Source organism: Equus asinus, chromosome 8 (genome assembly GCF_041296235.1).
Source record: "Equus asinus isolate D_3611 breed Donkey chromosome 8, EquAss-T2T_v2, whole genome shotgun sequence".
Lineage (NCBI taxonomy): Eukaryota > Metazoa > Chordata > Mammalia > Perissodactyla > Equidae > Equus > Equus asinus.
The window spans coordinates 74,000,011-74,016,486 of NC_091797.1; the positions used below are offsets into that span (position 1 = coordinate 74,000,011).

The 16,476-nt window shown below is 48.4% G+C and overlaps 1 protein-coding gene across 3 annotated transcripts in view; it reads right to left on the minus strand.

Annotated features, from left to right (window-relative positions):
• The window catches only part of LOC106840849 (transmembrane protein 132B), a 358,331-nt gene that overhangs the window by 160,134 nt on the left and 181,721 nt on the right, over window positions 1–16,476 (minus strand). For all 3 annotated transcript variants that reach the window (XM_044776053.2, XM_070515849.1, XM_070515850.1), the window contains one exon: window positions 4,582–4,728. In XM_044776053.2, the coding sequence (XP_044631988.2) occupies window positions 4,582–4,728 (147 nt within the window). The remainder of the gene's footprint in view (window positions 1–4,581; window positions 4,729–16,476) is intronic.

Sequence of the window (16,476 nt, forward strand, 5' to 3'; positions counted from 1 at the left end):
CCACACGCTAGATGGCCAGCCAGGGCTGTGGGCGCTGCTTTTTCCTGGGTTTTCAGTCTGGTTGGGACAAGAGAACTGAAAGATGGAGACGGAAGGAGAACGCTAAGGGACGGCACAGAGGACAGCTTCTCGCGCCTCGTGGAGGGTCTGCTGCGGTGGGAGAGAGCTGGACTCTGAAGTCAGATTGCTTTGGCACTGCACTGGTTCTGTGACCTTGGGAAGTCACTTAAACCAAGCCTCAATTTACACATCTGTTAAAAGGGAATAACAGTAGTTATCTGCCTCACAGTGTTCTAATATTTCTGACTTTTAAAAGATGATTTTCCCAAAGGATTTACAACATTGTCTGGCTCCTCATAAGCATTATGTGGTTTCTATTTTTAAAATAAAATAAGGAATGGACAACAGATTCTCACAAAATTGCCCTCAAAGACATACTAAATCCTCCCATCCATTCTATCTTTTCTCTCCCAATAAACTCTTTCACAGAAAGAAACAAATCAACATAAACTGAGTCTGGTCGGAAAAACTACTCCTACTTCCTAGAAACAGAGGCAGCTGTTCTCATCACCGAGCTGTCTTCATTCTTCTTTATTCTTTTAACTTGACTGAGAATCCTTAAGCACAATGAAAGATTTAGCCTGATACGAATTTCCATAAAATGACACATGACTCAGCAACTTTCTTACATTAACATTGTTGCTTAATGTTCAACTGATAAATTTCACAAAAAAACGGTGAGTTCACTGAGTTAGCTAAAATGGTGTCGCCTTCCTCTGCTCAATTAGTGATCATATTTTCTGCATTAGTAGGCAAAGATGAACTCCTAAGATCGGTTCCGGATTTTCAAACATGGTAACCTTGACTTTGACCTTGATCTCACCTTGAGTTGGGGGACAACAACATGGGGTGTGTCTGTTTCTTTGAAGACGTCTATTTTGGGGCATTTGCCTTTCTACCCCATGGAGAGGCACACACTCCTCTTTCCAGGGTGCACTTGAGCTTTTCTCCAATTTTCAGAGAAGGAGCTCTGTAAAGTGGTAGCGGTTTCTGACCACATAAAAAGTTGCCACTTATTTCCTCCAAGGTTTGGGTCTCAGCAGCCAGACAGAAACCATTTAAGGAACAACCTGCTCTCCCGCTCTCCGGTTGCCCGTGGTTTCCACGCAAACAGTCCGTCATCCAGCGTTCATTCTCTGTGGTTCCCTGTTATCTGTTCTGGACACTTTCAAATTTGCTTATTTTTCTAATCTCTTCTCTCCTCTTTTGGCAACACTACTCTTTATCTTGTGGTTTTCATCTTGCTGACTCACGTTTCCTCACAATGAGTGTTCATTAAAATACTTTAAATTAAGACCTCTCCGGCCTTTCTAACCCAGCGCCTCGGGTCTTCCTATACAACACATTTTTAATTCTTATCACAGAATTTCAGGCAGTTTGTACATTATATTCTATTAAAAACTCTATTCCGCCCGAGGTTGTCACAATTCAGAGATTACAGCTTTCTGTGGGAGGCTTTGTTAAGGGTATATTCATATATTCATTTTGTTAGCCAGCAAACATGGTTCATGAGCCTGTATTTCACACCTCATTTGATATCACAATTCAACAAAACAGTATAAAAAGAAGCAATTATTTATTTAGATTATGGAATGGAATTTAGAGGGGTATTAGATAAGCTTAAATTGTCATGCCAAGGCAACGCTCCCTGTCCTTCTCACCGCCCAAGGGAGGTCAGAAGCTGGAAGTGAAAAAGAGAAAGCGGACTCTGGAATGTGAGACCGGCTCATAATTATGTAACTCTGGTTATATAATGACTTTTTTCTCTTGCAATCTTTTTTTATCTCTTCTAAAAAGAATGCAAAATTGATTCTCACAAAACCTAGAGTGATAACCATGGCCTGTATTTTTCCTTCAATTTAAAACATCACCCCTTGATCAGTCCAATATTTCAACACAATCAGTTTCCTATGCGTAGACCACGGAGACCACCATTATACGCCTGGACAGTGATTCCTGAGGGCGAAGGTCAGAGCGTCCCATGCAGACTCCTCCAGCACAACAGGAGGGTCAGCAGGACTGTGGTAACTGCCTGGCCACCTCTTGTATCTGCCCTCCCAGCATCCATTCCTTCAAGAATCCTCTTCCCTACTCCAAGTCCATGTCGTCCAGGTGGGTCCATCCACCTGCTACTTCCAGGGCTGGCTACAGGGATTGGTCCTGGGTGGGTCCATGATCCACATTATTCCCAGCAGAGCCAGTGACGACCACCCCCAGGACTTGTGCTGATGGAGAAGAGCAGCATTCTCCTGGAGGGACCAAGTCAGCAGGATGGATGCTGAAAGCCAGCCTGCCACCAGGAGGGAAGAGCCTGCCAGAGACAATGCCAACCCAGAGAAAAGGCAGGAGACAGGCTATGCTTGAGCATCTGGATCCAGACGCCCCTGTACCAGTCCACCCTTGAACTTCTCCACATGCAGGAGGAAACTAGGTCCCCTTTTTGGCTTGGGCTTCATCAGTACAGTATCTAACAGCATCATTTGGACAGAGCCCATCTGACAAACACCCCAGCAACCAAGAGGAAGTGTTCCAGTGGGGACCCACACACACAGGGCCTCAGCGCAAAACAGAGGTCAGGTCACAGCCTGTGATGGACACCACCTTTGAAGAGTGTGGCCAATGCCGCTCGCTGACCGCCATTCTTCCCCTCTTCTTCCCTGACAGCAAAGACCATCTCCCACTACAAAGCGTGAAAATAATGCCAGATATTCCCTTTCCCAGACTCCCCTGAGTCCTGGGCAAAGGCGTGGAGCCCACAGCCTACTGAGGAGATGGAAAGGGAAGACTTCCAGGAGTGTTGTTGGAAAGGTCTTCTTCTCTGGTAAAGAGACACATGAGGACAAGCCCCCCTCCCTTCCAGTCTTTATATACATCTGGATGAGTGTGCGATGCCTGGAGCTGCTGTAGCCATCTTGCAACCATAAGGAAACAAGCTGGAGGATGACAGCCAGTGAACTGGATACCATAGAGTGGAAAGACAGAACACACCTGGGTGACACAACCTTGCACCTGAATTAACCAACCACAGAACCGCCCACCTCTAAATTTCTTGTCATGTGAGATGATAAAACCCTATTTTTGCAACCATTTTAAGGTAGATATTCCATTACTTGCAACTGAAAGCACCTGAGAAAATAGAAAAGTCCTAGGCTCTCTCCGTGTCTTGGCAACTCAGGACTTGGGAGTGCTCAGCAGGCAGGTATAGATTTCCAGGGACACCATGGGCCACATGAGGTCGCAGACTGAAGGCTGTCAAGGGGTGTAAAGGACAAGGACCAGAAGGCTGAGTATGGAGTGAGGGGCACCAGGTCACTTGATCAATATTCCTAACACAAGGCTCCTGACCACTCAACCTGCGTCACTTCTTTCCCTTTGAAAGAGACCTTCGAAGGCCGGCAGAGCAGAGTTCTAGCTGAGGTTGGCCAGGGTCATCCAACAGAGAACGCCCCCAGCACACAACTCCACTGCAAAGGCAAGCTCTGCCCAATCTCTCCATTTCTCATGCTCCCACCCGCCCAGCCCCTCCCTCATCCATGCACGGAGTACCGCCTCGGTGCCAACACTGTGGACCTCAGAGTTTAAATACCAGAGAAGAAAGAAAAGAGGACAGGTTATGACCACAGAAGGTGATAAGTAACAGATGTGAAAGGGACTCGTATGCCAAGCTGAGGAGTTCAAGACTCATCCTGACTGAAGGGTGAGCCATCGCTCCTTCGACAGCAGGAGGTTTGCAGGTCCAGCATTGCTCATCCCCCGACCAGGGAAGCAACCCCACAGAAAGCGGGTGTTCAATAAAAGGGGACAAGAGGAGAGGCAAAGAGACTGAGGAGAAGCCTGTTGCAACAGGCGTGAGAGCTCCTTCTGCCTGTTGGGCATCCTGATGCACAATTATGAGCAAATGACCTCCCTCTGCTTCCCAGGTGAGCTCAGCCCACAAAGCCCAAGGCAGGTATCTGCGCTGGCGAAGACCAGCTGCCTGCCAGCAATGGCAAGTTCACCCAACTTAACATTCTGAAGCCATGTGCCAATACCCAGGTGTGATATCTGCAAAATGCCTCCTTAAGCACCGGGAGGCAATTACTCAAGAGCTACAGCCGCTGTCAGATTGCTCATAAAAAAGTACATTTCCTCTTTCCTCGTGGATCATGTCTATTTCCCCCATTTCATTCTTCAACTCTTCACTGCAAACAATAACAATAATAATAATAATAAATTCTTAAAATACGGTTATCAAACCCTGCACTGTGACAAATGTGAGCTCAGGTAATTTTTGAGACTGCCAATCTAATTAGGTCATTGGTGCATAAAGAGTGTAAAGAACGAAAGCCTCATTCTGCGGCACGTCCCCTGATGGAGCCATTCGGAAGCTGTAGGACTGAGCTGCGCCCATGAGCTGAAAGTAACGCATTTCCCGTTAAATGCAGCGGCATCGCTTTATTTACACACACATTATTTTGCTGTCAGCTCTTGCAGCCACCCCAACCCCCACTGCCGAGGCGCCCTGAGGACCTCAGCGCTCACCTGCTCTGCGCATCCGGGAGGTGGCCCACACAGGTGAGGGCGGCCGTGGTCTGAACGCTGCCGTTATCTATTTCCTCCTGCACTGCCCATTGGTCTTCACTGCTGACTCTCACTGCTGTTATTTTCACACCTGCTGCTGCCTTAATTCTGTGGGGTAGAGAAAGAAATATATAGATACATAACCATTTTAGCTGGAAATGGGTAGTAAAAATACAGAGTTAGAGCAGACCTCCCCTTTCCTCTGGGAGATGTAAGGAGGAGTGGCAGTAAACGGCTTTCCTTTGAAAACCAAGTGCCCTGTTACTTTTGCAAGCACGTGAAGAAGGACCTCCAGCACTGGCCACGTGTGTTAATTTCCTGTTTAATCCGTGTGTTGGGAACCAGATCCCTTTCTGTTTCAGGGGTCCCCGTGGGACGGAAAGCAGACAGCTGTGTCTGGGCAGGAGGGGCTGGAAGCCGTGGGGCCTGTTCCTCACCTGGAGATGGGGGAGGGTCCACACGAGGTGGGAGGTGGAAAAAGAGGCTGTAGGGACTCTGCAAGTCCAGGGGATTGTCCCACTCAGGGGACTGAGGAGGAGGCGGCTGCAGTGACCACACTGTGAGAAGGAGACAGTGAGAGCACGCAGTCCTCAGGAGAAAAATAAACCAGCATTCAGGCGGGATAATGTGGCCAGGCAGTGCCTGGCACGGTGTTTGCAGAACTCAGCTCCCCAGGGAAGAATCCAAGGACCCAGATCGTCCGCCATTGAGAAAAGGCCAACAAGAGCTCAGGTCTTGGGCTGTCTTCCACCTGCCCCCTGCTCCTGAAACCACACTGTGTCTCCTCGGGAACAGCAGGGACTGTACAGGCAGCCCCAAGTTCTCCAAGAGCAGCCTTGGGACTTGTCCTGATGCTGTGGACGTGTCTGGAGAACAACCAGGAGGAAGACAGGGTCGCAGAGCACCCCGCTGCTCGCGGTGCCTTAACAGATGCATGTAATACAAAAAGGACATACTTGGACTCCCAAGGACATGAACAAATGCTGCTGAAGGTCAGCACATGCTTGACCATGAAGGTGCCTGACCCCTCCTCTGCTCCCCAGAGGCCTGTGGACCAACAAGAAATGCCCAGTGGGGCTCTGGCACCCTTCTCCACAGATATAGCAAAAGGAATGCACGATTCGTATGTTGGGAGTTAGAGGAGCATCAGCAAAGACAGATCCATTAAGACAAATATCCCACCACCACCAAGAACTTGGAAGCAAAGATTCCCTCCAAGAGATTAATTAATCAAATCCACACTTAACAGCAGGGTCCAAGACACCAATAGGAACAGGTGAAGGAAAATGAAAGAACAACCTGCAGAATGAGAGAAAATAGCTGCAAATCATTTATCTGATAAGGGTCTAGTATCCAGAATATATAAAGAGCTCTTGTAACGCAACAACAAAAAAGACAAGTAACCCAATTTAAAAGAAGGCAAAGGTCTTAACTAGACATTTCTCCAAAGATATAGACATCCAACAGGTTCATGAGAAGATGTTCAGCACAATTAGCGGATAGGGAAATGCAAACCAAACCCACAGCGAGATACTACCTCACACCCCCGAGGATAGCTATACTCATAAAAGGGAAAATAACAAGTGTTGGTGAGGATGTGGACAAATTGGATACCTCGTGCACTGATGGTGGGAACGTAAAATGGTGCAGCTGCTGTGGAAAACAGTTTGGCAGTTACTCAAAAAGTCCACCTAGAACTGCCATACGATCCAGCAATTCCACTCCTAGGTATAGACCCAAAAGAACTGAAAACAGATACTCAAATGCTTATACACGCGTGCTCATAGCAGCACTATTTACCATAGGCAAAAACAACCCAAATGGCATCATTTGAAGAACGAATAAATAAAATGTAGTATACACATAGCATGGAATATTATTCAGCCATAAAAAGGAATGAAGTATGAGCCATGCTTCAATGTGGATGACCCTTGAAAACATTATTCTAGGTGAAAGAAGCCAGTCACAAAAAACCACATAATGTATGATGCCATTTATATAAAATATCCAGAACAGGTAAATCCACAGAGAGAGCTGCGTGTTGGCAGGGGCTGGTGGGTAGGAGTGGAGAGTGACCGCTTAACCAACGGCTATGGGGTTTCCATTTAGGATGACAAGAGTTCTTTGGAACTAGACAGAGGTAGTGTTTGCACAACACTGTCAATTTACTGAATGCTACTGAAGTTTTCACTCAGAAAGTGTTAATTTGATGTTATACGAATTTTGCCTCAATAAAAAAAGAAAGGAAAGGGGAAAAAAACAGGTGAATGGCCCCTCCCAGAAGTGGTTAAAACTTAAAAAGAGGATTTATCAAAATCAAAGAACTTTTAAGACTCAAAGAAGAGAATCTCTAAAGGCAGAATTTCAAGCAGTAGGAGAGAGAGTTCTGGACTCGAGGCTGGTCCTAAAGCCCCGATTTCGCTGCCTACCGTAAGGAAGCTGGGGTGGAATTAGGAGACTCAAATCCTTGCAGAGTAATTAGATTAGAAGGAAATCTTTCTGCTTCCTGTATTCCGCTTCCTATAGGTCTTTACACAGAGCTAAGACATCCACCTGCTAGCTCTTGCATAAGGCTGGGATTTCCTGAGAAAGCCCTGCAGTATGACAGTTCCCTCCAGAGACCCAGATGCCATTCTTTGGCCTGACTTGATCACTCTTCCTGCGGAATTCTGGTGACTAAACGTGCCACTTCCTCAAAGCCTTATTTATCGCCATCATGATGTTCCAGGAATTAATTTATGCGAACCATGAATAGAGGCATCCTGTTCTGTCCCTACTTGCAGCCATTCCATCTTGCTGCCAAAGGGGCAATTGCAGAGAATGTTCCAGAACTCGTGCCTCCATAAGCAGAGACCTCCCACTCTGCATGGCACCTCCTCATTTCTATCAGTACTTGCTATTTTAACAGCCTATCACGTACTTTCACATGCACGCAATGGTTCACAGAGTTCTTTCATCAAGCAGCCCCATGGGCAGAATTACCACTATTGTTCTCACTGTCCAGAAGAACAAGCTGTGACCCTCCCACCCCCGGAGTGAGCAACCAGCTGGAGGTCACAGAGCTGGTCCATGGCAGAGCCAGGCTTAGAAACCAGATCCTCTCACCCCAAAACGCCCTCCCCCACCCCAGCTATGCCCCCCACACACAGGGTTTCTTTCATGACCCCACTTGTACCATCTATTGCCTGACAGACAGATGCCCCAGTAGTTACATCTGGTGACTACAACGTCTTCATTTCCAGCTGCTAACTGAGCCCTAATTGCCAGCCCTCGCTTCCCTCCGGTCTTGGAGGTACAGCATGTCCACTGAAGACCTCCTTCGAGGTTTTTGTTTATTACTAGTTCTTTCATTCTGATTCAGAAACAAGGCACAGGTCCCCTTGTCCTCAGGGACCTCGTCCCTCAGTATCAGTTGATCCGTGGGATGCAATGCACAGTGCCTCCCCACTGTCCTCCTTTGCCATCTTTTTGTTTTTCCTGACAGAGGCCATTGCAACAGGCGAACGGTCCCGGGGAGTTTGAGAAGCAGGCGGCCAGCCAGTGACGACAGCCAAGTATCTCACCGAGTATTTAAAGCAGGGACGGAGCTCACTCTGCTCCGTGTGTGTGAACGTGGTACTTGTTGGTCCTAAAGAGGTGCAGGGGGTCCCAGGGGAGGGCAGGAGGCAGACTCGGGATGGTGACCCTGAACCAAGAGGCGGTAACATTTCTCCAAATTTTAGCCACCGGCACGGTCATCCCAGTGCCTACAGGCTGTGCATCAGGGCTGCTGCACCTGAGGGACCGTACTGCACTTGAACGGAGGCAAGGGACAGAGCAAGGTGGCCTCCCGGGGGTTTCTCAGATGGGCTTATTGGCCCCATGACATCCTGAATGCTTTTCTACGTGCTGCTAAGCGCTGGAGACAGCAGCCAACTCCTCCCCTCTTCTTGGTTGTCTGGAGCCCAGACGACAGCCCATCGCAGAGGCTGTCCACACCCTTCCCTCCCGGGGCAGCCAGCCACCAACTACCCTCCAGGTTTGGCCACCTGGGCGTGTCTGTTTTCTCCCCTGAAGCATCGCTGGCTCTCAGTTTCCACTCCCCATCCTCTGTCCTTCGCTGTCCACATCCGAGCCCTCTGCTTGGCACTATCCCCGCCCTCCTCCAAGCCCACCTAGCAGTACTGCGGTCTCCCCCCACAATGTCCTCATGTCTCCTTGCAGCACAGGCCTCCTTTGACTCTGGTAGCTCCCCAGAGCTGTGGCAAAGACAGCCCCGAGCCCGTGACCCTGCTGCATCGGCAATCTGGAACACAAGGGGATCCAGAAACTTTCATGTGGCTAATTTCCAGGCAAAGAGGACATCTCCCCAAACCAAATACTTGCCTCACCCCAATTCCAGGCATTCTAGGGCCCACCTCCTGCCCAAAAGTAGACTTTCAAGCTGCAAAAGTCCCTTCAAAAACCACAATAAAGAGATGCCATATGCTGTTTCATATATGCTAAGGAGAGTAACAGTGAGCACAAAAGCCACAAATTATCTCCAAAGGGCCTGAAGCCACAACATGACAGATGCACTCCATGGCTGTGTTTGTCTTAACTTTTCAATTATTATTTTTAATTATCATATCATTACTACTATGAACAATCCACTCTAGAAAATCTCCTTGTACAATACAAAAACCAAACAGGCATTTTCCCATCAGAATGGCTAAAACGAAAAGACAGAAAATAGCAAGTGTTGGCATGGATGTGGAGTAATGGGAACTTGTGTGTACTGCTGGGTGAGTGTAATTTGGGTCAGTATCTTTGGGACACTATTTGGTGATGTCCACTAAACCTGAATTATGCAGATCTGTTCTCTCCACTGGGAGAGAACACTGGAAGCTCACCCCTGGGCCTCTGCTGGACCCCACCACGTGCCTCCTCCTTGGCCGGTCCTCCTCTGCATCTTTTCACTGTCATACCATATCTGTGAGGGCAATGGCGTTGCTGAGTTCTGTGAGTCCTTCCAGTGAATTATTGAACCTGAGAGTGGTCCTGGGGACCCCTAAACTTGCAGTTGGTGTCAGAAGTGAGGGTGGGCTTGAAGACTCCTGAACTTGGCTGGGGTAGGTCAAGTCTTGCACTGTCTGCCTGGGGAGGCAGACAATTAGAACTCTGAAATCATCAACACCCTGAAATACTTTCCTACCACTTACTATCCCTGTAGTCCTCTAACATCTCAGGGGAAGTTCTTGAGTTCCTGGAGCTGTGCATGGAGCACCAAGAAATGCAAAGAGGGACAAGGCTCAGTCCAGACCAGCGAGTCTCCGATGGTTTTGGCCACAGACCAAGACCATGGCCCACGTGCCCCCAGTATCCACTGAACTGTGAGAAAAGAACTGATTAACGGAGGTCAAAACTTCTCGGGCACCTTCCATGTGCCAAGCACTGTTCAGTGCCTTTCATTATGATAATTCACGTGTAATCTGCACACCACCCCATGGGGTAGGTATTCCTTCTGCTCCCACCTCCACCTGAGGCAACTGGAGCTGTCACAAGACAAGCAAATCGTGTGGGCGTGGCCAGGGGAGGGACATACTGAATTCCGCTCTAACCACAGGAGATAAAGGAGACTCATATTTAGACAACAAAAGATACATATAGTCTGGCTATTGGAAATCCACCAGCCAAAATATTTAGATGAGAATGTCCACTAATGTTAGAGTGACTCCAACAAGCCACAAACAGGAAAGTGCTCATGACGAAACTGAACTAACAATTATGCAAAAGCAAGAATGGCGACAACTTGACGTCACGACACCTGAAGACAACAGTGGTGATGCCCTGACAATAAACATTCACGTCCAAACACCGATGGCCACTCAATGCCAGGAGCTGTGTGCACCCCAGTGCGGCTCAGAAATACTTGTGGAATTATAATAGCTAAGATTTACTGAGGCCGTGCCCACAGGCCAGCCACTCCCAGGGGCATTACATAAATTGTCTCATGCTTTACCATTAAGAACACACTTCCTCCTCTTAGCAACACTGTGAGTGGGTGTCACTACCCCAGGTTTGCAAATGAGAAATCTGTGGCACCAAGAGATTAAGAAACAGAACCGAAATCAGAAGGTAAGTCCATCGGGGAGGCAGGATCGAGTCTGGAGATTCCGACCCCCAGCCTGCCCCTCGGGCTGTGACACCTGACAGGCAGAGCCCGAGTTCGCTCCAGCTGCACGGGCCCAGCCCCCAGCTCACTCTGTCTGCAATGCTGAGGCTCCTCCTTCTGAAGGGAGGAAGAAATAAGGGTGCGTGTAGTGGGCTGAATATTGTCCCCCAAACATTCACGTCCACCCAGAACCTCAGAATGTGACCTTTCCCGGAAATAGGGTCCTCACCGATGTGATCATTTAAAACCATCCGTGGACTACGAATGAAGTTAATCCTGTCTGAACCTCGCAGGAGGAGTGAGCAAGGTGTGGCTTCCAAAAGGAAATTCCAGTTACAACAGAAGAAACGAACGCTGGCCGCCAAAAACACAAGCCTAAAGTCAGATTATTGAGGTTCTGCCTCTCTCCCAAATGCAAGTCAGAAAATTCTTCCTAAATTCCAGTTCTTAGTCCAAACCCTTCTTAATTTTAGATTATATTTGTTAGAGCAATCTAAGCCCAGAAAAATCCATGTGTTGAATATTCATTAAGTTTGGTTTAGAGAAATATCTTTAGGCTTGGTGATATTCTTAAGGCTTGTTATTTAAAAACTACAATATCTAAAACTATATGAAAAAGATTCAGGCTGGGTCCAGCCAGCATTGTGATGGGCGTGAGGGATTTGGGGCTCATCAAGGAGAAAGACGTGACCAGCAGGTGGCAGAGGCACACAACAAGCTTTGTCTGGGCTACGATTTGACAGATTTGAATGCTGCAGGAGTCCTCAGGGCATTAGACCCTCCAACGATATGGCAGGAGGGGCTGCCACCCAGAAGGGGAGGAGGGCCAGCGAGCCCCGGGGTTGGGGGGGGGAGGGGAGGATCAGAGGGGGCTTACGTGTCCACATGACATCATGAAGCAGCACAGGGGGATCTCTCCAGCTCAGAGGGCTCCAAAGGGCAGCTGTGGCTGGAAGCCTCCTAGCTCTAGGGTGCGTGGCTAGCAGACGCGGGGTGCAGTTTTGCAGGGTATGCAAGTAGGCAAGTTCTAATGGCTAAAAACATGCTTATTTGGGACGTACTAGATGTGTAAAAATGGTAGTTTGGTGCTCTCAGGCTTTTTATGTCTTTTGCTGGAAGACACACGGGGGCCCATATCCAAGGACTATCTTTGGCTCATTGACAGAACAACTGTTTTCTGACATTCATCAAAAACTTACATTCATATTTACCATAGGGTCTTCATTACACAAATACTTATCTGACTTCTTTTTTTTTTTAAGATTGGCACCAGAGCTAACAAGTGTTGCCAATCTTCTTCTTTTTTTTTTTCCTGCTTTTTTTATCCCCAAATCCCCCCAGCACACAGTTGCACATTTTTAGTTGTGGGTCCTTCTAGTTGTGGCATGTAGGACGCCACCTCAACATGGCCCGACAACTGATGCCATGTCCGCACTCAGGATCCAAACCAGTGAAACCCTGGGCAGCCAAAGTAGAACGCGAGAACCTGAATTCTTGAAGTTCCGGGATTACACAGAGAAGAATAAATTGGCAGAGTAAGAAACTATTTGTCGATGAACTGATCCTTCGGAAAACTGGCTCACCGCTCCCACTTGGCCCTTTGGTGTCAGCGTTCTCTGCGTCCACTCACCAGTCCAGAGTCTCTGCTGTTTGGGTTGGTCGGGCCCTGCTGACTATCAGCTGTATCCACAATGCAAATACAATGCAAATCGACCGCAAGGGGAAACCGCACATCTTGTAAAATTGGAGGATTGACAGATGCCAGTAAAGCTACTGAGAAAGAGAATCCAGCAGGGGTCCACAACCACTTGCAAGAGCTGGCTGTTGACAGTCAACAAACGAACAGGAGAAAATCAACAAGGACAACAGGAGCTTCCAAAGAGAGCGGTTTGAACAGCAAACGAGAGCAATGCTCGCGGGAAAACTGTGGAAGCCCTCAAATATTTCTGCTAAATTGATCCTTTTTGCGATCCTACTGGCAATGTCAAGTGTGAAATGAAAAACGCAATATTGCGCTGTCATATAAAAGTGGAGGAAAATAACAAATTTTCAATGGGCAACGCATGCTTTGTTGACTGGCACAGAGTGGGAATTACTGAACCTAAATTTGGTTTACTATAAGATAAAACAAACCTGTTTTCCTGATCTTTATTTCATTTCTCAAGGAAGAAAAAGAATCCCAAACAAATTTCCCTTTTCTCATTATTTTCTATGAGATTTTACATTCCCATTTTCAGTGGATTCATTTTAATTGGCCAAATATTCTTGGACTAAAGAAACACTTCCCATAATACCCTTGTAGCTTTGAACAACAACGTTCATAAAGATGCATATTCTATGTGTGTGAAAATACACTAACGTTCTGTACTGCGGAACTGACTTCCTCGTGGTTCCTAAAACAGTGCGTGCCTTCCTGCCTCTAAACTTTGTACCTGCTGTCCCCTCTGCCTGGAAGGTCCCCACAGGCACCCGCAGGACGCACTCCCTAATCTCCTTCAGGTTCGGGCAAATGTCACCTTCTCCGTGACCTCTCCTAGGCCCTCGGTCTAAAACAGAACACACGCTGAGCTCCCCTTGTCTGTTATCTGTCTCCTCCGCTGGACGTGGGCGCCGGGAGAGCAGGTAGTTTTCTATGTTTCGTTTCCTGTTTTATCCATGGTTCTGATATCCCGCCTGGCAAATGGGAGGCACTTGATAAATATTGGTAAAACGAAAGATCTCTGTCTAAGGTGTCATCTGTCTCTGGATGCTCCATAAATATCAGACTTTGATGGCTGAAGATGCGCAGTAAGAGACAAGAGCTGCCAAGGGCAGGGTTGGGAGTGAAGGCACTGGAACCCTGTGGACCAGAGACCCTCGAGCTTTCAAGCAAATGGGAGGCAGCTGTGCAGCTGGTCCCACCGTCAGCACCCACCCTCCAGAGACGCCAACTCGCTGGTCTGGGGGTCGCCATAGCACTGTGTCTGTAAACAAGCTGCCGTTCTGATGCAGGTGAGCCCCAGAACACCCTTTGGGTGACTGTCTGGGACACGTTCAGACAATCCTACTCTGCCAAGCAGAGGAGCGCCAGGGATCATCTGGTGTTTGAAGCGCTTTCCGGGATAAGCCCAGCCCTGCGCGCTGGAGCCCTTGCAGGGTGTGAGTCGGCAAAACTGTAAAGAGCCTTTTAATTTGGATTCTCTCAGCAAACCACCTTCTCTGTGATAAATTAACCAGAGAGAGAGATGCATGCATCTCCCGCTAGGCACCTGGAGGCTGGCAAAGTCAGCCCTGCTGAGAACTCGTTTCAGACGGTGATTTAGACTTGAGAAGATTACAGGGCCGGGAGAGGGGCCGGGAGAGGAGCCCGCTGCGGGGGACCTGCCCAGATGACCACAGAGCACGGGGCACCCCCGTCCAGGTGGCTGAAAACTCGGACACTGAGGACACTGTTGGTCTCTGAGTCCGAAAGAGAACAGGAGCCATCCTGAAGGACAAACGGACAACCTGTGCTGGAAACGCACGTGGTCATAAGAGCGGAGTCCCGGAGGGCGTGAAGTTCAGCTCCGAGAACAGAGACGCGCAAAGGGGGATCTTCACGCGGGTCAGGACGTCCCCAGAGCAGCGCATGCGCATTCCGGCGGGGCTGTCTTCCCCTCTCGTCTCCCTGCTCAACTCAATCTTTCACCTAAGAAAGTCACATATTAAGCAAACTATATGTATAGCTTTTGACATATCAGAAATTTAACATTTTTACAAGCAAAAGAATGGTTTTAATTATTTCAGTGTTTCTACCACAACCGGCACCTTGAGGTTTTGGTTTTGTTTGTTTGTTTTTACTTCCTGGGAGACAGCTAGATAAGCAGCAAAGTCGATGGGGTCCCTGGAAGCAACAGAGAAGGACAGATAAGAATGAGCTTTGCAGCTATTTCTAATGCAATTCTAGAAATTTCTTTTCCACTCCAGCCAAGGCAGCTCTGAGAGTGAAACGCCAGTAGGTTTGCCTCTGCAGGAAGATCCATCAGCCCGTGAAGCTGATCTGGTCCTCAACCGCTCTCCCATGCCTCGACGAGACTGTCACTGTGTGATTCCCCAACCAAATGAGCACTCCTACAACGCAATCATTTCTTCCCTGACTCTACAGACACTTGGCCAGTCTCAAATCACAACGCCTTCCACAGGCAATCTAACGGAGCACATTTCCCCCAAAATTTCCTGTTGGGTCTCCCTTACTCTTTGCTAGCTGTATTGGTTTCCTAGGGGTGTCGTAACAAAGTGCCACAAATTAGTGGCTGAAAACAGCAAAAAGTTCTTCTCTCACAGTTCTGGAGGCCAGCAGTCTGCACCCATGGCATCCGGAGGGCTGGCGTCCCGGAGGCTCTGAGGAGAGTCTGTTCCAAGCCTCCTCCAGCTTCTGGTGTGGCCAACAATCCCTGGCATTCCCTGGCTGGTAGACACATCTCTCCAATCTCTGCCTCCCTTGTCGCACGATGCTCTAGCTGTGTGTCTCTCAGTGTGTCCTCCGCCCTTCTCATAAGGACAGCAGTCATGGATTTAGGACCGTCCCTAATCCAGTATGATCTCGTCTCAACTAGTTACACGTGCAATGGTCTTATCTCTGGATAAGGTCACATTCTAAGGTTCCGGGTGGACAGGAATTTGAAGGGAACATTACACCTTCTGTACAGGCACAGAGACAAAAACAAAAGCAGGGAAGACCAGGATGAGATGAGAGAACAGCAAAGGTTTGGTTTGCTGAAGTACTGGGCGCCTGAGGGGAGAAGAGAGGCCCGGGAACCACAGGAGGCGACACGAGAGGACGACAGGCTAAAGCCCAGCTGAGGGACAGACTCACTCTCCCCATCAAAGAGAAGCGACTCATTCGTTCAACAAGTATTTATTGCGCCAAGACCTCTTTTGGGGGCTGGAGACACGGAAACGAGGAAAGTCCCTATTCCTAGAGAGTTCCCTTCAAGCAGGGAGAGACGGCGGTAATCACACAACTGAAACATACCGGGCAGTTACCACAGCTCAGCACTAAAGGACAAGGGAGCTCTGGGACAGAGTTCTGTCTCTACGATGAAGCCAAAAAGGGAAATATGAGTAAGAAATCGATGGTCCTCCATTTCCTGGAAGAAATTTAAGTTAATTGTCCTGTGATTGTATCAAGGACTTTTTTTTTTTTTTTTGAGGAAGATTAGCCCTGAGCTAACATCTGCTGCCAATCCTCCTCTTTTTGCTGAGGAAGACTGGCCCTGAGCTAACATCCGTGCCATCTTCCTCTACCTTATATGTGGGACACCTGCCACAGCATGGCTTTTGCCAAGCGGTGCCATGTCCACACCCGGGATCCGAACTGGCGAACTCCGGGGCGCCAAAGCAGAACGTGCACACTTAACCACTGCACCACCGGGCTGGCCCCTATATTAAGGACATTTTAAGGGTGACGACTTGATGACTGGATACCCTGAAACGTTCGCAATTTCTAATGCCCGACCAGAGCTGTCTTATATTGACATCAGTTCAGCAGAGGCAGCAAGAATGGTCCACAGGAATCCAGGACGCCTCTCATACAGCCCATCCAAGACACGTACACTCTCTCTCTCTTCCTTCTTCACACTTCCCACAGCATTAAGATAAGCAAGTCTAAAGCTCTGCCTTGGCCCCAGACATCCAAAACTAACAAAAAATTAGTGGATCCAGCCTGGAGCATGTCTTACTTAGCTGCTTATCTGGTGTTGGTT